Here is a 23,610-nt window from a genome sequence, read left to right as displayed (position 1 = left end):
GGAAACTGGATTTTCGTGAATGTCCATGATACGTCCAACCTCCTGTAAAAAACCTGGGTCTCGCTTTTCGCTCTGCGTTGGCACAAGTCAGCATGGGGCATAGCATGGTGGGGGGAAGGATCTTTTAATGGCAATATCACACAAGTATTAAAAAGAGAACACCCAGACTACTTGAGAGATTTGTTATTCACACTTAAAAAATGGAAGGTTGAACCGGATCTATTTAAAGGATCCTCCTCAATTAAGCAGCTAAGGAAAACAATTTATGGAGAGATTCTAGAAGTGGGTTTCTTAAAACCTGATTTAGAACGTAAACGCTACAAACACCGCACTTCACAGTACTTGTTGCAACCCGATCACCCTATCGCTCTCTTTAAAGAGAAAAAAGTCCCTTTCCATTTATGGGAAACAAGGTGGCGCTTATACCATCAAGTACTACCACTTAATGCGGCTAAGCCATGGCTCCCAGAGGACCAGCAAGAGTGCCCTAAAATCACCTGCAAACAGAAAGCTAGTGAGCTAGGCAAAACATTCAGGGAAACCCACTCACATTTCTTAAAAGAGTGTGTGGAAGCCAAAAGAGTGTGGCAGGGAGTAAGCAAGCTGTTAGAGTGGCCGGATTTGGAAAAACAGACTTGGGAAGAACTAACCTCGGGTTTGAGCGATAGAACCTCCTTTCGAGGTCCCAGAAAGAAACCTTCAAGGAAACGGGACAGAACGGGTGCCCCCATACTAGGGAATTGGAACGTTCCCCTTCTCGTAATCAGGTTAGTAAACTTGTATGTCATTTATGCAATGCTCCTGCATAGGACTAGGGAGGGAAGACGCGACCAAGAGGTTCACGCAGATGAGACAGTAAATCTCTTCTGGAAAAGTTTGTATGGTTATGTGCAAAAAGACAAGAGTATCTCTTCTAAACAGCAATGGGACAAATTGTGGAAATGGACGTCAGACGTAACCTCCCTGATTACCTGATGTGCCTTGTAATCCCCCACCCCCGAGTTACAGTACTACCTGCATATACTTCATAACTTGTGTGTTTCCAAATCCTTGTGTGTAAATCTTTGTAGATATATGATGTACAAACAACCACTTTGTATATAATTGTGCTTTGGCAACGTACTGTATGCTTTGGTAGTTTGTTGGTTCAATAAAAAAATCTTGTCCTATTAAAAAAATAAATAAATCTTGTCCTATCTTGGAGAAGCCAGGGAGGGAACTTGAAACCTTCTGCTCTTCCCAGAGCGGCTTCATCCCCTGAGGGGAATATCTTGCAGAGCTCACACATCAAGTCTCCCATTCATATGCAACCAGGGCAGACCCTGCTTAGCTATGGGGACAAGTCACGCTTGCTACCACAAGACCAGCTCTCCTCTCCTAAAGCTTTGGAGAGAACCAGATGCTTGGGTGAGCATGTTCAATAGAAAAATGGCACAGCGGGGTGGGGTGGGGAGTGTTAAAATGCTCTTCCCATGTGGTGTAGACTCAGGCTGGATTGGGCTCTCACAGTTGCTTTTTCGCTATCACAGGGGCACTTCCAGCCTATTTCTGGTCTTAAGCCCCTAAATTAATGACATGTTTAATGTAACGTGCAGTTACATTATCACTCATGAAGCACTCAGGTTTCTTGTGCTTATCACACACACATCTATGTTTAATAAAATGTTCGAAAATCTACAAAAGGAAAAAACACCTTGATTTTTGTTTTATGGATTAACAGTCAGAATACTATGGAACAATCTACATTGGAACCCCGCCACAGACGTTCACTGTTGTGTTTGACACTGGATCATCCAATCTCTGGGTACCCTCTACCTACTGCAGTAGTACAGCATGTCGTAAGTAACAGAGCACATCAAGGCAATTCAAACACATCCTGCAATGGAATAAATCACGTTATCTTCAACTGAAAAAAAGTTGGGTGGGGGGGAGAAATGGGTTGGTATAAAATATATGGGCTCAGTGGCTGACATTATGCACAGCATTACATGTTCTAACGCTGCGCTGCAGAGCTGCTGTATTCTTCAAAGGCAGCAGCAGGGCTGCACAAAATGGGCAGATTCGCAACCAACACTTCCACTAGTTTCCCCACTATCTGGAATGGGGAAGCCTCCGGAAGTGTTGGTTACCTAACTGACTGATTTGCACAGTCCCAATGCTGCCTTTGAAGGGTGCAGCAGGTCTGCAGTACAATGTTACAGACATGCAGCAGCCCTGTTACCAGCTGATCACAAGTCCATGTTTTATAGCTGCTTCCCTCATAAACACAAAGCAATCTTACATTAGTTTAACTAAGCTTTATTCAGAAACAACTCCATTTCCCCTCTTCCCCTTTCCCTCCCCCTCTCCTTTCTGACTCTACCCCACACACTCTACAGGATCCCCACTGGGACAAACCTCCAAGCAACAAAACACAAAAGATTACTAGACAGACTACAGTACAACAGTCCTATTTAATGTCAAAGTTCTCAATGAATATGAAAGCAGCCTATTAACCCACACACAAAAATCAGTGGTGTGTTGCATGCGTAGTTTGCAGAGTCTCTCACTTGCACCCCTTGTATCTTTAGACGTGCTAATTGTTGTCTTTGTTTTTGTCTTTGTTTATCATCTCCTTAAGGAGGAGGCTTACAATAGCTTTGTAGGGCTAACAATAGCCTTGGGCCATGAATGAGGCAATGTTTACAAGTTTATTTTTAACACTAGCTGGTCTTGTATGTGAGGGTTACTAATCTTCACAGTTTCTTATAAAAACAGTCCTCTCTCTCTCTCTCTCTCTCTCTCTCTCTCTCTTCTTGCCATATATTTAAGAGGGCTTTGTACGTTTAGCTCCCTGCCTTTCTAGAGAGGTCCAGGTGAGCCCTGCCAAAAAACAATCAGGTAAGGCATATGTCTTATCTTGAACAGGCATATATGCAAGTCAGCTGGCATATTTGCTTCATATCCACAATGCACACACCAAGGAAACTCATATGTGACTATTCAGTAGGGATGTACACGAAGCATTTCAGCACCTCTAATTCGAGCCACCGAAATGCTTCGAGCTGCCCCAGCTGAATTGTTGTGGCAGGTGGGCACTTTAATGGAGGAAGGCAGGTCTTACCTGCCTCTCCATTGCTCTGCCGCTGCCAGCCCCACCCCCCACCCCAGCCCCACCGTCTGTGGCACAATCTGTATGTCCCCCTCTGTATGTTCAATGTATGGAGGGGAGTGAGAGCAGCATTAAGACGGTGGTGCTAAATACCATTTTCTTTGTTGAATATATGCCGTGATGTATGAGTTTTCAATATCAGGGATTTTGTTTATATCAGGCTGCACAACTTTAGTGCTCTAGCTGTTGTTGGGCTACAACTCCTGACATTCCTGAATACTGGCCACTGTGGCTGGGAATGATGGGAGTTGTAGGCCAAAAACAGCTGAAGGATCAAAGTTGTGCAGCCCGGGGTTATATAGACTAGTGAATCTCTTCTAATAAAATAATAGTATCTATCACTTTTATCTAAATTGTTCTTGTTGGTAGACTAGCAAAGCCTATTTAGGTATTTTTCAAATGCCAATTATCTATATACCTATTTAGTTATTTTCCAGTTTATTTTAAATAGTTGCAATCATTTTTGCCCAGAGAGCAAATTTATATTGTAAGTTTGTCTGATATCTTCCCTAAACCAAAAGCTGTAAATTTTTGTTTTGTTTCTACTTTCAGAAAACCATAACAGGTTTAACCCATCTCAGTCTTCCACCTTCAGAAGCACACAACAGACAGTATCCATTCAGTATGGCACAGGAAGCATGACGGGAATCTTTGGCTATGACACAGTGCTGGTAAACTGACAGATTACTGGGAACAGGGCCAGCTGAGCAGGCGAGGTTGTGAGCGACTATCTTCTGTGTGCATCAGACTAGGCCTGTGTGCTTCACAGTCTGCTTGAATGCTGGGATTCTTTAAAGACCTTAAAGCAGCACCAAAGCCTAGAAACATTATTTTCCTTAAAGAGATATGACGTATGTCAAGGAAATCAGAACAAAACACTTAATACAAAAGCTTATCATTCAGTGGGCATTGCTAGAATCAAAGGAGTACAGTGTGACAGCTGCAATCCCAAAGACACTCACCTGGAAGTCGAGTCTATTAAAACTGATGAGACTTACTTCTGAATAAACTGGTATATTGGATTGTCATAAATAAATAAATAATAACAGACATTTGCTAAATGGAAAGAATCTGACCAAAGGGAAGCTTTCTGAATGAGCTCAGCTTGAGAATGACTCCAGAAAGGGTGCAGAGGAAAGGTTATTGATTCAGAAAGCAAACTTAATGGGTTTCAAGCCACAACCAGCCCTTCTAATGAAGCTTGGTCCTCACATTTTAAAAGGGGCATACTTTGCTCTGGGGACTCTGCACCATTTTTGCAGATCGATGATCTCATTGCGCACCAAAGTGGAAGCTAAACGCAAGCTAACAGAACAGAAAGAAAAGTTGTATTCTTGTTTTAATGCTATATGTGTGGTTTAATTTAGTGTATTTTATCTCATTGAGCATTTTAGTATAAAACTGAAACATGGAACTTAAATATTTATAATAAACAATATATTTCAGTGACAGCTGGGTCAAATCTCATAACACTCAACTAATTGTGGCATGCAAGCAGTGGCACAGGAAGGGCAGGGGGGCCCCTTGTTCACAGGAGTCACCCCCTGGGGTGCCCTGGGGACACCCCCTGGTGGTGCCCTGAAGCCTCCAGCTCTCTACTGGAAACACCTTGTTGCTGCTCCTGCCACCTGCAGTGCCTTGCCTAGGCTGCCACCCTTGCCACCTGTGCTGCTGCCACTCTTGCTGCCTTCACTGCTTGCCAGCTGGCTCACAGGGTCAGGAGCTGAAGGGCCCCTTTCCTCAAGAGGAGGGGGGGGGGCCGCCCTGCTTCTGACCCTGCAAGCCAGCTGGGAATGGAGGATGCACATGTGCTCTGATGCAGTTACAGGGCACATGCACGCCCTCTAGCTTCGGACCCTGGGAGCCAGGTGGCAAGTTAAACAAGCAGGGTGCAGGCAAATAGTGGGGCCCACAATGGTGCTCCCCAGTGGCTCCAGAGCCCGGCAGCCCATATTCTGTGACTGTAGAGGAACACTGGTAGCTCCACCCCTGCATGCAGGAAGCCAGCCCACACTGAGTTCTGCACATGATCCCAGCATTCACATGGCCTGCTCAGGGCATGCACTAGCTAACAATTATGCTGGCTACACATTGTCATGAGAATTGGGTTTTATATATGTTGTGCTGTGGGGGTGCGGCACTCTTCAAAGGTAGCATCAGTGCTGCACCAAGCCGATGTTTGTGCAAGCAGCGCATCCACAGATTTCCTTGTTCAGGACAATGGTGAAATCTGCAGATGCACTGCTTAGGAAGCTGCCCATTTTGTGCAGCCCCAATGTTGCCTTTCAAGGGCCCAGCTGCTGAGCCGTGCAGCACTCTGCAGAAGCAAGACTGTGCTGGATGCTGACCAATGTTATTGTTGGCCGATATTCTCCACAGCCCTTCAGCAGTGGAAGGATGGAAGGCTGTGGGTGTGCACGGAGCCTTCAGGGTCCTTGTGCTGAAGGCTTCTTTGTGCAGTGAACCAGGCATGGAGGGGGATTGGGGGAGCTATTTTCGTGCCTCTCTCCTCTTTCCAAATGCTCTTCCTACTTGTATAAATATGTTCCTGAGGGATATGCAACACAGGGATGTGAAAGCTCCTTGCAGACCCGCAGACCCCTTTCCATCAACTGTGGAGAATGTGTCCACCATTTAGTTTTCTATGTCTGTGTGATGATTTCACACTCACCCCAATTACCCATTTTCAAATGTTATGGTATAGAAAGGGCCTTACAGCCCAGTCCATATGTAGTTTCTCAGAAATCCCACTAAGTTTACTTCCAAGCCAATGTCCATTAGCTTGTAGCCTTATCCAGACGTTGTACTGTATTTACCTGAATCTAAGACTAGTTTCCCCCCAAGATTTGATATTAGAAATTGGGAAGTCATCTTAAATTCAGAGTATGGTTCCTTTTGAATAAATGCAAGTATAACCTGTATTTAACCTCTACTTTTTAAGGGGATCGTCTTAAATTCAATCATCTGCAATTTGGATAAACACAGTACTCGTGTACACATATCTGTACACAAGTCCATGGTTTTGTGTGAAGGACTGCATACGTATTCAGTTTAAAAGTGAACCTGGGTACAGGCTGATTCAAATGTAGGATGCAGATAGGAAGTATACGTGTGTGTGTGTGTGTGTGTGTGTGTGTGTGTGTGTGTGTGTGTGTGTGACATCATGTGTGAACAGGGCTTGTGACACAAGTGAAAGTCTGCTTTGTGTTTCATGCAACTCGATTTACACAAGTAAAGAGATCATTTGTTTCTCTCAGGTTGCTGGTCTTACTGATTCCAATCAGATATTTGGCTTAAGCACAAGTGAGCCTGGCATCATCTTTGTCTATTCTAAATTTGATGGGATCCTGGGCTTAGGCTACCCTACTATTGCTTCTGGCAGAGTGACTCCTGTCTTTGATAACTTGATGAACTCAGGCCTAGTGCAGCAAGATTTGTTTTCTGTTTATCTTAGCCGGTAAGTAGCATTTCACTGTAATGGTAAGAGTGATATAATTAGTTGTGCATAGCTAGAAGGAACATTGAAATAAAATGTACCTGAGATCACTTTACAGTACACAGTGGTCACTGCTTTGCCTGCTGACTGCATCTTGTCAATCTATGTCCTAAGGAAGGTGGCTGCTGTTGTGCTGGGCCTGCATTGAGCAATGCCTCTATCCTGCTCTAGGCCAAGCTGGGATCTCTGCTGAGGCAGGCATCCAGGAAGGATATGAGGCTCAGGCAGCTCCAAGGTGAAAGGGGGTCAGGACCTTGGCTAGCTCCCAGCAGGAAGAATCCACACAAGCTGGCTGTCGTGTTCTCTTACCTCAAGCAGCAGGCTGTGTTAGGCAAAATGGCTATTCTTCTGTAGGTGCAGGCTAGAGGGGGAGCAGGAGCAGGCTAGCCTTTAGGCATGTTAGGTAGATCCAGCTGAAGTCAGGCCTGAGAGCACAGAAGGGGCAGGCAGGCAGTGGGCACAGACAGTTCAGGTCTCCAGGAACAAGTCTGGGGTTCCAAGAGCTATGCAAGTTGTTGAGCCAGCAAACTGCACTGAAGCTTAAATGGAACTCCACAGATCTCCACCCTTCTTCAAGCCTCTCAAGGTCAATCCCCTGCACCTGGCCCTGGTAAGTCCCCTTTGGATTTCTTCTCCTATCTCCTACCTGTGGGGTTTGCGGTGGGGGGCGGGCAGCTCCTGGGAATGCAGGTCTCTGGGATGCCTCTCCAGGCTCTGCCCAAGTGGTTCAGCCTGCCCGATGTCTGGGGCAAGTGTCTCAGGGTCTTCCTCTGAGTCCTTCCGGTCTCAGTCTGAAGGATCTCCTCATCTGAGGAGACAATCCTGACAATGGGCTTAGCAGCATAGGTAGGATGTTGCTCTAGAAGCTTGTTGGGGCAGACTGTCAGTGCTTATGGTTGTTGCCCAAGCAGCCATTTTCCAAAAATGGCTCAGGGCGGTTTACACAGAAAAATAACAAATAAATAAGATGGTTCCCTGTCCTCAAAGGGCTCACAATCTAAAAAGAAACATAAGATAGGGACCAGCAACAGTCACTGGAGATATTGTGCTGGGGGTGGATAGGGCCAGTTATTCTCCCCCTGCTAAATAAAGAGAATCACCAAGTTCAATGGTGCCTCTTTGCCAAGTTAGCAGGGGTAACATTCTTAAGGAAGCCTTGCATGATTTTCTAAGCACTGGCTCCAGCAGCACTCAGAGAGGCCACTACAAAGGTTGGCAGGTCCTCAGGGAACTCTCTTAGTCAGAGGATGAAGGCAGAGCTGGATCTCTGGGTTGTGGTGGAGGTGTTGACGGGGATCCCCCTGGTTCTCTTAGTGCAGAAGGTACTGGCAGTGCAAGATCACCCAGGGCCTGAGTCATAGGGACTTCCTACTCTGACTCACCCTCGGAGCAGTCCGCCTCATCCTTCAATTGGGGAGGTTCCCAGACCCATGGTCATGACATCCTCGACTGCAGTCCTGTTCCACCCAGCCAATGTAACTGGGTATTAGGAGAACCCATTATTTTGGAAGATCCAAGTTTTACACAGGCATTTCTGAATTTAAAAATTTGGAGGAGATGTTAGGATAGGACTGCTGTGAGGAAACAAATCTGGGGTTCTCAAATTTGGGTCCTCAGATGATGTTGGACTAGAACTCCTTTGCCCATGGTGGCTGGAAATGATGGGAGCTAGCCTACAAATTTGAGAACCCCCTGTTGTAAGTAAATGTTCTACTGGCATCTTTGATTACTCGTGGAGGGGAGCTGGTCTTGTGGTAGCGAGAATTGCCCTGTTTACTAAGCAGGGTCTGCCTTAGTTTGCATTCGAATGGGAGACTACGTATGAATGCAGTAAGATAGTCCCCTTAGGAGGTGGAGCCATAGCTCAGCGAAAGAGTCCACTCCCTGGCACATCCATGTAGGGTTGGGAGAGACTCCTGCCTGTAACCTTGGAGAGCTGCTGACAGTCACTATAGACCAGGGCTACACAACTTCGGCCCTCCCAAAAATGTTGGACAGCAACTCACATCAAACTTGACTACTGGCAACTGTGGCTAAGGATTATGGAGACTGTAGCCCAAAAGCAGATGGAGGGCCAAAGTTGTGGAGCCCTGCTGTAGAGAATATTGAGCAAGACAGACCAAGGGTCTGACTGGGTAAAAAAGACACTTCCTATGTTCCTATGGAATGTAGCTTTTTTTAGCCAAAGTTGCACAGGAGTTCTAAAAAGCTTTATCATCCACCAACAGATGTTGATCCAATGCAATGCAAGAGATTATAAACCTCTCTTGAAACGGGGACATTTGGATGGAAACACGGAAATACAATACATGTAATGATATACATACAGTTCAACTTAAAGTGTAAGAATGGCTTGCTAACAACCTATCATACCTTCACATTTCAGAGAAAAAACTGGGAGTGTGCTCACTTTGGGTGGAATTGATGAGTCTCACTACACTGGTTCTATTAACTGGATACCTGTCACAGAACAAGGTTACTGGCAGATTGCGGTGGATGGGTAAGCAGTAATTATGAGCATTATGAGCTTACTGAGTGCCTAAAACTATACAAAATGTGATACGATATTTTTATAAAAATTAAAAAGGTGTTATCAAGCAATTTCCTGCTGAAAGCTTAGTATCTTAAAAAGAAATGGGATGCAAAGGGGAGGGAAGGGAAGGAGGGAGGGCAAGAAAATCCAAATACTCATATATTGTCATGTTTCCTTAATTGCATCAAATATCAGTATGGCTATTTAAATAGTTCATTGCTCTTATTGCCTTCCACAATTGCATATGCAGGCTGTGACTGAACACTGGCTAATATGGCTGAGAATGTTACCACTTATCTGCCCAGAATGGAAATGGAGCAGGCTTCCCAAGGGCACAGCTATCATATTCAGCTAGGCTACAGCCATAGTGTTTCAAATGCATCAGAATGTCAGCATCTCAATATTTCATATTTCTCAGCATTTTCGTGAATGGCCAGGCCATTGCCTGCAGTGGTGGCTGTCAAGCGATTGTTGACACAGGGACCTCCCTCTTGGCTGGCCCACCAGCTGAAATAAGTAGCCTGCAAAATGTTATTGGAGCTACTCCAGGCCAATATAGCGAGGTAAGATAAAATCCCTGATTCTTTGCTATTGTCTCTTCACTGCAGTTGGAAGATAATCCTTGTCATCCTAGCATCAGTACCACCAGTCAGGGTTCAAATTTCAGATACAAAGGCGGTTAGGGGTAGGTTTGGTGTCAGCTGCCAGCACCCACTCTTAAGAATCTTTTTTCTTTATGATTCTGCACCTGGGTTTAAGTTACAGGAGGGCAGATTGTAGTTTAACACTGAGAAATTTCTTTAAGGTAAAAAGCTGTTCAACAATGAGAGACTCCTGCTCGACCTTGGAGAAGGCTCTGCCAGTCTGTAGACCATACTGAGCTAGATGGACCAATGGTCTGACTCAGTATAAGGCAGCTTCCTATGTTCCTGTTATATGGGAGGAGAGTTGTTCAAAATATAAAGTGTGCTGTCGGGTCGGTGTCGACTCCTAGTGACCACAGAGCCATGTGATTTTCTTTGGTAGAATACAGGAGGGGGTTACCATTGCCATCTCCCACGCAGTATGAGATGATGCCTTTCAGCATCTTCCTATATCCCTGCTGCCCGATATAGGTGTTTCCCATAGTCTGGGAAACATACCAGCAGGGATTTGAACTGGCAACCTCTGGACTGCTAGTCAAGTCATTTCCCCGCTGTGCCATTAGGTCTTGAGGTAGCAAGCATGAATTGTCCCCTTTGCTGACCAGGTTCTGCCCTGATTTGCATTTGAATGGGAGACTACATGTGAGCACTGTAAAATATTCCCATTAGGGGATGGGGCCATTCTGGGAAGAACACCTGCATGCTTGCATGCAGAAGGTTCCAAGTTCCCTCTCTGGCATCTCCAAGATAGGGCAAAGAGAGACACCTGCCTACAACTTTGGAGACACTGCTGCCAGTCTGTGCAGACAATACTGAGCTAGATGGACCTATGGTCTGACTCGGTATAATGCAGCTTCCTATGTTCCTATGTAATGAAACCACTCACCGTGGTGGTAGCAGGTTCTCCCTCACTGGAGGTCTCCAAACGGAGGCTGGACAGCCACCTGTTGGGGATGATCTAACTCTGGAATTCCTACATTGCACAGGAGGTTGGACTAGATATGGCCCACAAGACCCTCCAACTATAACTCTGTATTAGGGCTGCTCAGCTTCGGCCTTCCTGCAGATGTTGGCCTGCAACCTCCATAATCTCGGCTATTGGCCACTGTGGCTGGGGTTTATGGTCCAAAAACAGTTATACAGTTGTATAGTTGTAGTCCAAAAGCAGTTGCGGGGCCTAAGTTGAGCAGGCTTGCTCTATATGCGTAATCACAAAGAAAGACTGGGATGGCAGCATTCGCTGTGAGTATCCACTTTATGTGCAGGATGGGGAGCAATGGCAGTAGGAGAAAAAGGGAGCAGGCAGTGGCTTAGTGGAGCCAGTGTGGCACTGACCAAAGAAACGGGTTCCAAAGGCTACATTCACACAATTTGATGAAATGATGACATCCCCTCCTATAGGCTTATAGACTCTTAGCAGCTGACTTCCTTCTTTGGTCCTGATGTGGAATGGTCCATGACAGCCTCTCTCTAAGCAGCTTCACAGAGGCAAGTGACGAAGTGATCCCTACAGTTTTCCAGCGAGCAACGCAACTTGAGAATTTGCCATGACTCTATTGCACTTTTTTGTGTACTTTGGGCTTTCTCAGTATGCTTTGCTTCTCAAAAGGGTCCACCATGCATAGCAAAAGAGACCTGCCTTTTACAATTTTGTGCTATTGTCTCCCTTAAAATATTTGTATTCATGTATTTGAATGAGGTTTTCTTTCCCTCAAACAATCCTCTTCAACTTAATGCACAGATCCAGTACGTTAGCATGCCAATTACCCTCAGAATGAGGAACCTTGTCTGAGGTCAATGATGTACTGTAATATCTGAAATGATTAGGCTAGGGTTCTGTGGGGAGAAGAAGATGAGAAGCTCTGGGTTTACTTCTTTGGAATGTTCAGAGAGCTGTTTCTTTGCCACTATGAGCCGGTGCAGGTGAACAGAGCCCATCTCACATGCTGAGGGAAGGGATGCAGTGCGAATGCAGGTGCCCTGATGTCACTCAAGGATTCCTGATGCGCTGCTGGGATGGGCTACACGGTTTTGGAGTGAGTGTAGAGGGGCTATTCGGATTAATGCCTCTCTCATACGATTAAAAGACAGCCCAGCACTGTGTCAGGACATCCTTTAGTGATGTCATACCGGGCTTGTTCTCACCACATCCCTGCCCTCAAGATGTGAGCTTTTTAGATCTGTGCCGTATACTGGATGGTTAGAATTGTTTCCCAGAATGTTCAAGATATCACTTAAAGTGTCAGATGTGGTCTCCTGAGATGCCTTATTTGACTCCAAAACAATGATGCTACATTTCATTCTGAGGTCTTCCTCTAACAATTAAATTTGCTAATTTATTATCAGAATAACATCTCTTCCTTATCTAATCTCTTGCAGTATGACATCAACTGCAGTAACCTCCCCAATATGCCTGATGTTGTTTTTGTGATCAGTGGAATCCAGTATCCTCTGACCCCATCTGCCTACACTAATCAGGTACACAATGGATCTGTTCCCCAGTCTATGGAGCACGCTTACTCATCTCAGGGACACAGGTTGAAAGGGGTTTTGTGTAGGTCAGAACCACAAAGCATTTATGAACACATAGGCTGAAAGCACAGGAAGAAAATAAAAAATGCTTTGAGAAGAAATCATATTAGTTATGCTGACAGGACATAATAGCAGGATCTGTAATGTGCCTGTCTATTTTATAGCAGAAAGGTCTATCCCAAATTCAGAAACATATATCACAGATAAGTCCCAGAACAGTTGTTTTAGCAATTGCCTTGTTATGAAGCAAACTGCCCCATCTATTGTCATCACCAGATCTACATGTTATGTTATCAATTGTTTTGACTGTGATTCTTGTGCATTGATGTAACATGTAACTATTAGGAAGAGAACTAGTCTTACAGCCCTCTTCTAAAGAACTGCAGCCTGAGGTCCATCTATATTTAAGAGTTTGCTTGGCTGTAGCATGTTTTTCTCCCATCTGTTCCTCTTTGGAGAGATGACACAATCTAGAGGGTTGCAAAGGCTCACTCCGTGCATCATCCCCTCATACCCTTAAAAGCAGCCCTGCAAAAGCAATACAAGGGCAAAGAGAATATGGCACCCACTGCCCCTCTGTGTGCTCCAGTTGACTTAGGACAGAGTATGTTCTTATGTTCTTAAGACGGAGTGCTTGATGTCAGAATGCTATCCTAAACTTTAAAAGGAGGGGGGAATAATACAGCCATGTAGTGAACAGCCACCCCTCCCTCTAAAGAGTTAACAGGGAGTGAAACCTTGATTGACACGCTGGAGAATTCCAGGACTGCCAATCAGTACCCCAGCTGGGTGGGGCCTAGAGAGCAGTTGCGGGGAATTCTGGGGACAAGGGCAGTCTTTGTTGGAGAGAGGCGCATGCAGAAAGGCTTAGTGAGGGGCAATGGAGTTTGCTCCCTCATGGTCGAAGCCAGCATGGAGGTTTCTCTCATGGAATAATTCTGTAGATCCTTAAGCGAAAGGATTGCAGGAGGCTTGAATTCTCTTCAAGAGTTTGGTGCGTTCAAGGAAAAGGGAAGTTTAGTCTAGGGAAACGTTTGTTTAACCAGACTTTGCATTAGAATGTCTATTTCTTTGGTGTGTGTGTTTTGCATATTCCTGATACTGTTTTAATATAGTTACCTGCAATGTAACTGAAATAAGAAACACTAGCCAACACTCAATACACCTAGGGCATCAAAAAAGCCTCTGTAAACATTTAAACGTGCCTAAGGCAACCTATTTTTGTAACCTATTATGTTTTTTTAAACTGTAGTTAAAGCTAGAAAGCCTCAAGATGGAAGCAGTCTGCAGTAATGGAATAAAACTGGTTTTTAAAAAGTCTTTTCTTTTTAGAAGCCTCTCCGAGTTGGTTTTTAACACAGGGAAAGGGGGGCCCGAAGGGGGGCTTTTTCTCTGGTGCAAGCACATCTTCAGATGCTCAGCAGCTATCAGTTTTTCTCATCCTACACGTGAAAATTTTTTATATTTGCCCAATACCCAGTTACAGAGGGACCTTGGAATTATAACACCCAATCCATGGGTCCGATCCTCAGCAAGTTTTAGGTTGCTTGGTGGCAGCCTTTTGAACCTAGCAGGAATACAGAATAGTTTTAGGAGAAGTCTAGCCAGGCAGTTCTGCAGGGATGATTCAGCATTTCTTTCCCTCACGTGAGCTTGCTCTGAGACAAAGGCTTTAATCCGCTGGAAGCAGTAAAATCAATCCTAGTATGCTGTATGTATTCAGCATATTAAAAGAAGCATGACATCAAGCAGAGCAGTCCCATGGTTCTGCTATGGCAGGTGGCTGCTTTGCCAGCGCTGCACCAGAAAAGCATAGTTATGTGGCCACATCAAAGTCAAATGCAGAAGAAGAGCAATAAAAAGCAAAGCTAATATGACAACACTAACAGCCACCAGCAAAGGCCTATCAACCAGCGTTGGAGCTGGGCCTGGGACGAAAAGTGAAGAAGGGCCCCTGGAGAGGTGGGAGGGGAAGAGTGAAGAGCAAGCTGCTGCTTAGCCGACCGCTCAGTAAGAAGGGGCAATGCAATAGGGAGCAGGAGACGAGGGTTTGGGCCATGCTTGGCAGGTGCACACGCGCCCCCCTCCCCGCAAGGAGAAGCCCACTTTTTGCATATCCAGCAAGCAAAAATATTGGATGGAAAGGGGTGAGTAACCCTGCAGGGAGGCTCTCAGTCTGCTGGCTGTGCCCTGCTAACTGAGCAAAGAGGCACCTTTTAAAAATGGTGATTCTCTTTATTTAGCAGGGGGAGAGCAACTGGCCCTATCCATCCCCTGCACAGCATCCCTCCAGTGGCCGTTGCTGATATCTATCTTATGTTTCCTTTTTAGATTGTGAGCCCTTTTGGGGGACAGGGAGCCATTTTATATGTCTGTCTGTCTGTAAACCACTTTGGGAACTTTTGTTGAAAAGCAGTATATATCCGTTGTTGTTTCGTTTTTGTCTAATCATAGTCCTGAGAGAGAGAGAGACATCTAAAACAATCAATGCTTTTATTGAACATTATAAGTTCTGGAGTAAGTTCTTCTGATAGCTTCATAGTGCCCTTGAAATCTGCAGGTCAGACAGAAGAAAAGCAGATGCAGTGTCTCCATCACCTTATCTTCATGGGGGGCTGGTATGGCTGCCTTTCTATCTGCCAAGTATGGTACAGGAGTCCTAGGAGGAAAACAGGGACTGCCCCCACATATGAACAGCTGGTCTCCCACTGATCACTGCTGCTGCTGCTGTCGGCCTTGCTTGTAGCCTGCCTTCTTCAATGCAGCTTCTTTGCCTTTGCCCGTTGGATGGCTGCTTGGTTGCCTGAGGAGAGACAAGAGAGAGGCAGGGATACAGTGAGGCATAATGGCAACATTTCCAGCTGCCGTTTGTTCTGCTGCCATGCTGGCTCTGATAATGCAAAGAAAAATACATCATGCTTGGTCAGGACCACAGATGAGTGGAGTGGAATGGAATGCTTGGTGTTCACCAACAGCAGTGTCTCTGCTTCCCACTGCCTTCCACAGTGCCTGGTGGAAGCTCATCTGGGTTTGCAGCCAACAGGGTTCCCTTTCATGCAGTCACCCTATGCCCTGCTACTACCTGAAGTGTTATTGAAACAGCTTGTCCTGGGGATGCCAGCAACTGTTAAGCCAGTTCTTAGTTTCTCTACATTGTAGGAAGGATAAAGCAATAGCAATAGCAATAGCAATAGCACTTACATTTATATACTGCTCTATAGCCGGAGCTCTCTAAGCGGTTTACAATGATTTAGCATATTGCCCCCCAACATTCTGGGTACTCATTTTACCGACCTCAGAAGGATGGAAGGCTGAGTCAACCTTGAGCTCCTTGGTCAGGATCGAACTTGCAACCTTCTGGTTACAGGGTGGCAGTTTTACCACTGCGCCAAAGGAGACACTTTGTCTATGGGTGTTGAGAGTTCTGCACACCTTGGGGTGCTTGTGGGGTGGGGAGATGGAGGTAATTTGTGAGTCTTGCTTTGAGGCATGTACAACTGCTTACCTGTTCAGGGCAGCTTGTCCTTGCAGTCCCAGCAGTGGAGTTGAGGTTCGTTGGGTGTTTGTGGAATCCTATGGCAGAGTACCTGTGAGGGTTCTAAGAATACAAGAGCTATTCATCTGCTCTTCCTGGCTGACATACTGCACAACAGCAAGTCAACCTAGTAAAGTTGCATTTGCGCAATTTGCATAAGAAGTGCTAGTTGTGTAGATGCCAAGATTGTGCAAATTGTGTTGCGCAAGCCCGAGCCCATTCTTTCCAATAAACTTACTTGTGTAATGCACTTTGCAGAGTTTTGGCATTTGCACAGCTAGCGCTACATCACCAATGTAAATTGCACAAATTGCAATGTTACTAGGCTGACGTACTATTGTACAGTATGTCAACCTCTATATTGACAGTAGAAGGTAAAGGCTACTTGCCAAGGTCTCTTTGAAATATTACAGATGATTGCCCCTGAAGAAGGCTGCTGAGGCTGAAATGAGTTGGGCTTCAGTAAATCCTTGACAGCACTGTGAAACTTGGAGCCCTTCCTCATGATCGGTGAGAAAGGGCTTCAGGGAGAGTGGGGAGGAAGATTGCTTGCAGTTACCTCCCTGCAGACGATCCTTCTTCTCTGGGTGGGCAAATCACCCATCTACATGATTGCCGACAGCCACCAGCAGCATGGAGGGTGGGGGCTGGGATGTTTCATCTCAGCCCCCAGAATTCCCAAAATGCACTGTGCAAGTTGGTGGTGCATTATGGGGATTTCCTTTAATGGAAAATAAAGGAAGTTATGGGGCTGGCAGACAATTAAAAAAATGGGACAAAGAGAATGCTAGCTTTCTTAACCCCATTTAAGAGGGTGGCTGGCTTGGTGAGTTTGCTGCTGAGGTGCTCCTGGGATCGGGTGTGGTCCTGGTGGTTCTCACGTGCAGGCAATCCCAGGATTGGCTTCATAAGCCCAGTCTACAGTTTCCAATCACCATGTCCCATATATTTTTTCATTTGTGTGCTTATAGATCTCTAGACATGGGGGCAGAGTGATGGACCTTCATGCTATACTTCTTGAGATATGAACTGTGTTCTCTTCCTTGGGTTTATATGCTCTTAGTGTGATGCTGTGATTGGATCTTGCATTAATTAGAACCTTATCACCTAGCATGATTGGAGGAGGAGGAGAGGAAGGCAGTTGTTGGGGGTCTCCATTGGCTCCACAGAGCATGTTTTTGTGCGAGTTCTCTTTTGCAAGTATACTGATCTCTGAGCGAGCACAGAATTCCAACAAAACTCTGCTTGCCACTCACCTCCACACCATGGTGCTGGCAGTGGCCTTCTGCCATAAGGGTAGTGCCAGCACTACCCTATACCAGTGTAAATCCACTACACTGTCACCATTTTTTTTCAACTAGCACAAAGGGATTAAATAGCAATCCAGTCCTTGCTTAGCTAGCACAATCTGAAGACAGGACTGCACTGCAAATCAATGATTTTTGTAAGCTGAAAAATAATTTTGTAATTGTGGGGCTTTCCTGTAACTTTTGAATGCTTTGCTTATTTGCACAATTTGCTTTTTTCTTATTGATTTGGATGTCACGTTAGCAATATACTGAATACATAATGCACAAAAGTGCATTGTATTGTATTGCACTCAGTGGCGTAACGGGGGGAAACGGTGCCCAGGGCAAGCTCTGCCCCTGAAATTGCACCCTCCCCCCGCCCCCCCAGGCCCCCACATACCTGCGCCGGTGCCCCCTGAGCGCAGTGGTGGTGGGCGGCGGCAGAATAAACTGCTCAGGCGCGCCTGTGCAGTTGGGAAGCGACACCAGGCCAGACGGCAGGCCTCGGCGTCGCTCTGCTGCACTCGGCAATCCGCCACCACCGCCGCACTCAGCGATCCACCGCCACCGCCGCACTCAGTGATCCGCCACTGCCGTGTGATCTGGGGGGGTCGGGGGGCGTGCCACTTTTTGGTGCCCCCCCATCGTGACCCACCAGAGTGGCGCCCAGGGCACGTGCCCTGCCTGCCCCCCCTATCATTATGCCCCTGATTGCATTATTGTACAATACACTACAATACTTTTGTATTGTTGCTTCTTGGTTATTTCTCGTCTTATTTTCTTCTGTGAATTGTTTGGTCGGAGGTTGGGGAGAATATCCTTCCTGCTTTTTGTGTTTGTCTAGAATGTTACCCTATACATCCTCATCAAACTAAATTTCTTGAATGGTACATATGGAGAATTGCCTGTATCTGATGGCTATTCTTTTTCTTCCATCTCTAGGCAAATCAAGGAGAGTGCACCAGTGGTTTCCAAAACACATCTGGTGACCTCTGGATCCTAGGAGATGTGTTCATAAGGGAATACTTCAGCGTTTTTGACAGAGGAAACAACCAAGTTGGACTGGCAAAGGCACTTTAGAATAATTGTGCCTTGAAACAATAGCAAGTGCTGTAATTGTTCATGTAATCACCTTACTCAGATTGCATAGTACTACTACTACTGTTACAAATATTATACCATAACACTGTATTTGATGTAATAGCAACTTTGATTATGTGCTTTTAAATGTAATATCTGCCTGATGTCTTTAGCATTGGTATGGCATGTATACGTTGGAAATTATTCATTTCAAATGTGTCTGCAAGAGATTATATTAAAAATGGTCCAAAAGAACATGCAAAGGCCTGCAATTAATGCAAGTGAAGCTGGGGGTGCCATTTCAGAGTTTAGTAAAAGGTAAAGTTTTGCCCTCGAGCCAGTGTCAACTACTGGCAACCACAGAGCCATGTGGTTTTCTTGGTAGAATACAGGAGGGGTTTACCATTGCCATCTCCCGCACACTGGGAGATGATGCCTTTCAGTACCTTCTTGTAGTGCTGCTGCCCAATATAGGTTCAGCAAGGTCCCAGGGCCCACACTTGGATACACCTACATTCAAGTTTATGAAATAGCAGGGTGCCCTAAAAGCATTTGTCACGATGTGCCTCAAAATAATACCCCATAGCAACTCCAGGTGCAATACTGGAGAGTTTGCCAGAAATACAGGTGCTCCTGAAGCACGATCCCAATTAGACCAGGTCACAGGACTATCCCATATCCCCTCCTCCCCCTCCAATGCTTCTCTAGAGCAGGGGTACTCAAACCTGGACCCTCAGGTGCTGTTGGACTACAGTTCCCAACATCCCCTGCCCAGCTGCAATAGATTGTTGCTGGGGATGGATGGGCGTTGTCTTCCAGCAACTCCTGGAGATCCAAGCGGGAGAACCCCTGCCCTAGAGTGATACCTGCTTTCTCTTCCTCTCATTTTGGTTTCATATTCTAAGAAGCTAAAATTTAAGGGACAATGTTGCACACAACCTTTACGACATGCTGGAACATGGACTGTGCCTCAGCCTATGGTGCAATGGAGTGTTTGATGAATGAGTCTTTTGATTGTTTTGCTACACAACCCATCTGCTAGACAGCTAATCATCAGACAATGGCTTCATCACATTCTTGATGACAACGTGAATAAAGGCTCTATTCACATTACTTCAGATGGGCCTTGATTTTGTATCTCAGAAAGTAAGATAACAAATGCAACTATTATTATCATTATTGTTATTGTTCAGTGCATTTCAAATGCTTCTTGTGCATTATCTTGAATCCTTACAACAGCCCTGTAAGGCAGGCCAGTACGGTTAGAAAAGTGGAGCTAAAATCAGGCTGTGCTCATGATGACTGTTTTGCATGATCTGCAGTCAAAAGACATTTGAATCCTGGACTGCAAATAGTCTCCAAGCAAACTCACCAGATGCACAGAAGTCCTGTGTATTGGGCCTGGCCAGTACAAGCCAAGTGCAATACAATACACATACTCTAGGAAGAAGAAGGCCCCCTGTACACTGTTGGAGAGGATGAACAGGCATCCCATTACTTTAGCAACTGGGTCAAACTGAAAGAGGTCTAGGCACCAAGTCAGGCCCAGGAGGAAGACAGGGGCTCTGGCCTTCACTGTCCATGACCTGCAACAGAGGAAGGCAACTGTGTGGATATCAACAAAATATAGCCCTAAAAACTTAGGTCCAGGGTGTTTAAGAAAATGCCTTCTTTGTTTTGAGCCCCACCACCTATTGAGATCAGCCGGGGAGGTCCTCCTGCAGTTGTCACTGGCTTGTCTGGTGGCTACTCAGGGTCAGACCTTCTCCATTGCTGTCCCAAAGCTTTGGAATTCACTCCCTGCTGAAGTAAGAGCTTCCCCATCTCTGACGGAAGATGTTTAAAACACATTTGTTCATCCAAGCTTTTAACTAGATTTTAACGGGAATGTGTTTTAAACTGTTTTAATGTTTTAACTGTTGTTTTATGCTGAGTTGTTGTAAACCAGACATGCAAGTGGTATACAAAAAGAGATCCAGGAGGGATTCAGGAAACTACAAGCAGATTAGCTTAACTTCAGTGCTGGATAAATTGATGGAAAGCATACTTAAGGACAAAATTATTTAAAATATAGAACAGGCCTTGCTGAAGGTCAACCAGCATGGCTTCTGCAAGGGCAAGTTGTCTCACTAACCTTTTGGAGTTCTTTGAGAGTGTCAATAGGCATGTGGATAAAGGTGATCCGGTCAACATAGGATACTTGGACTTCCAAAAAGCTTATGTCAGAGTTCCTCACCAAAGGCTCTTGAGTAAACTTAGCAGTCATGGGATAAGGGGACAGGTTCATGAATTGATTGGTAACTGGCTGAAGGATAGGAAACAGAGGATAGGAATCAATGGACAGTTTTTGCAATGGAGGGAAGTAAGATGTGGGGTCCCCAAGGGATCTGTACTGGGACCAGTGCTCTTTAACTGGTTGATAAATGATCTAGAAGTTGGGGTAACCAGCAAAATGGCCAAATTTGTGGATGACACGAAACCATTTAGGGAAATGAAATCCAAAAGAGATTGCAAGGAGCTCCAAAAGGATCTCTCCAAACTGGGTGGGTGGGCTACAAAATTACAACAGTAGTGCATATGCCTGTAACATCCAGACTTGACTACTGCAATGCGCTCTACTTTGGGCTGCCTTTGTACATAGTCCAGAAACTGCAGTTGGTACAAAATGCAGCAGCCCGATTGATCTCTGAGGTTATCCAAAGAGATCATATTACACCCATTCTAAAAGAACTACACTGACTGCCAATATGTTTCTGGCAAAATATAAAGTGCTGGTTATTACCTATAAAGCCCTGAATGGCTTGGGTGCAAGGTATTGAAGAGAACACCTTCTTCTTCATGAACCCTGCCTCCTATTAAGATCATCTGGGGGGCTTGGTTGGTGGGAACTTGTCTCAGAACTGGGCCTTTTCTAGGGTTGTCCTGGGACTTTTGAATGTACTTCCTAACAAAATTAGAGCTTCTTCATCTCTGGATATTTTTAAGAAGCACATGAAAAAATACCTGTTTAGTCAGGCTTTTAGTTTATTTTTTTAAGTTTTGGATTTTAATCTGTCTAAATGTTTTCACTGTTGTGTTTTTAGATCATTTACGGCCCAGGGCCTTGCACATGGGGCAGTATTAAAATGTGTTAAATAAACAAAATAAAATAAATGTGGTTCAGTGTAAGCAAGTGTAAAGTGATACATTTTGGGGCAAAACCCCCTCAACTTCACATATACACTGATGGGATCTGAGCTGTCAGTGACTGACCAGGAGAGAGATCTAGGGGTCATAGTGGACTGGACAGCTCATTGAAAGTGTCAACTTAGTGCACAGCAACTGTGAAAAAGGCAAGTTCCATGCTAGGGATCATTAGGAAGGGGAATGAAAATATAAATGATGATAATATAATGCCCTTATTATCTATGGTGCAGCCACATTTGGAGTACACAGAGTACGGTTCTGGTCATATCTTAAAAAGTTCATTGTAGAACTGGAAAAGGTGTAAAAGAGGGCACCTTCCTTTCAAGGCAAGGCTACAGCATCTGGGGCTTTTTAGTTTGGAAAAGAAGTGACTATGGGAAGACATGATAGAGATGTATAAAATTATACATGGAGAAGAGAGAGTGGACATAAATGTTTTCTCTCCCTCTCTCACAACACTAGAACCAGGGGTCATCCCATGAAACTGAAGGCCGGGAAATTTAGGACCAACAAAAGGAAGTACTTTTTCACACAACGCATAATTAATCTATGAATTCTCTGCCATGGGATGTGGTGACAGCCACTAGCTTGGATGGCTTTAAAAGGGGCTTAGACAAATTCATGGAGGACAAGTCTATCAGTGGTTAATAGTCTGGTGGCTACAGGCCATCTCCAGCCTCAGAGGCAAGTTGCCTCTAAATATTGTGTTAGGGTTGCTAACTAGGGACTTTTATAGAGGACATGTGACTATTTTAAGGACCAAACAACTTTTTTCCTTGTGTTGTGGTGCCTAAAGTTCTGGGGGCCAGCTGTGACATTTTATTTGCTCAGAACAAATAAGAAGTGCATGAACAGCTTCTCTTCCTCTGTCTCCTTCCCCTGCTGGCATCCTTCTGAACATCCATCCAATGGGGAAGCCAGAGTGGAGGTTTTGCTTCAGTGGCAGGTTGCAGAGCCAGGATGCAGGAACATGGATAGGTGGACCTGGCAGGTACCGCTTGCTTCCTTCATGGGGTGGTGGTAGTGAGAAGTTAGCTGTTAGCGAACTCGCTTTACTCAATTAGCAGCTACCCCTGCTAACTGAGTAAAAGCACACCTTTTAAAGTGGTGAATCTCTTCCGTTTATCATGGGGAGAGCAACTGGCCCTATCCAGACTCCGTACAGCATTCCTGCAGTGGCTGATGCTGGTGTTACCTTACCTTTCTTTTTAGATTGTAAGCCCTTTGGGGACAGGAGAGTATCTCATTATTTATTTTTCTTTGAAAACCACTGTGAAACCTCCTTTTGAAAAGCGGTATATAAATGTTTGTAGTTGTAGAGAACAGAAAGTGAGTAGGAGATGATGCACACACCGCTGCACCAGCATGCAAAGAGGCTGGCTGGGTAGCTAGCTGGCTGCCCTGCGTTGAGCCAAGAGGTGAAGCTGCTGGCCTGGCTGGGGAGAGCAGCCTGGGTGACCTGTGGGGAAGGAGGACAGTGTGTGTGTGGGAAACCTAACCAGGAGATCATCTACAGTTAAGAAGCAGGCACCTTGAGAACTGTGCACCTAGACAGCAGACGGAGCAGACATACAACTCATTTGGCCATCAGCTTCACAGTGGTGAGCTGTATTTATTCTCAACTTATCCAATTGTAATTAGAATATGCATATATAATACCAATAGCACACAAATTTTATGCAAAGTGGGGTGAAAAGCATCCTCTGTTTCCACTTTTTTGGTGATGGATATCTACTTTTTTCACCATATGAACCTGGCAACCCTACATTGTTGGATGCTGGACTAGATAGGCCTTGGGCCTGATCCAGCAGGGCTGTTCTTATGACCGCAATATGGATCAACAAACAGTAGCGTGTGTGTAGAAATTCACACATTGAATTGATCTAACTAGCCAATTATTTGGCTTCTAATCTTATTTAACATTCATGCCACATAAATTTATCTGAGAGCAGGACTGTTCTTATGTTGGATCATAATGTTAGAAGGAACGAAAAGGCCACCTCTGACCAAAGGCAGAACCACCCCATCCAGTAGCAAGTCTTGGAACACACCGAAGGAAATGGATATGTTTAGCCTAGATTAGAGTAACATTCATTACATGAAGATATGCTCTGAGTTTTCAGATGTTTAAAGGGACAGAAGAGAGAAGAGAGGTTTGGGCAGG

The 23,610-nt window shown here is 45.2% G+C and overlaps 1 protein-coding gene across 2 annotated transcripts in view; it reads left to right on the top strand.

Annotated features, from left to right (window-relative positions):
• LOC128322563 (embryonic pepsinogen-like) overlaps positions 1 to 21,428 on the top strand; it is a 60,593-nt gene extending 39,165 nt beyond the window's left edge. For both annotated transcript variants that reach the window (XM_053244041.1, XM_053244040.1), the window contains 7 exons: positions 1,721 to 1,838; positions 3,704 to 3,822; positions 6,409 to 6,608; positions 9,034 to 9,147; positions 9,599 to 9,743; positions 12,204 to 12,302; positions 18,123 to 21,428. In XM_053244041.1, the coding sequence (XP_053100016.1) occupies positions 1,721 to 1,838; positions 3,704 to 3,822; positions 6,409 to 6,608; positions 9,034 to 9,147; positions 9,599 to 9,743; positions 12,204 to 12,302; positions 18,123 to 18,260 (933 nt within the window). In that variant the 3' untranslated portion in view covers positions 18,261 to 21,428. The remainder of the gene's footprint in view (positions 1 to 1,720; positions 1,839 to 3,703; positions 3,823 to 6,408; positions 6,609 to 9,033; positions 9,148 to 9,598; positions 9,744 to 12,203; positions 12,303 to 18,122) is intronic.
• The last annotated feature ends 2,182 nt before the right edge of the window (positions 21,429 to 23,610 follow it).

The sequence above is a fragment of the Hemicordylus capensis genome, chromosome 4, assembly GCF_027244095.1.
Source record: "Hemicordylus capensis ecotype Gifberg chromosome 4, rHemCap1.1.pri, whole genome shotgun sequence".
Lineage (NCBI taxonomy): Eukaryota > Metazoa > Chordata > Lepidosauria > Squamata > Cordylidae > Hemicordylus > Hemicordylus capensis.
Note: the sequence above shows the minus strand (reverse complement) of the source record. Positions and strands in the feature narration are given on the sequence as shown.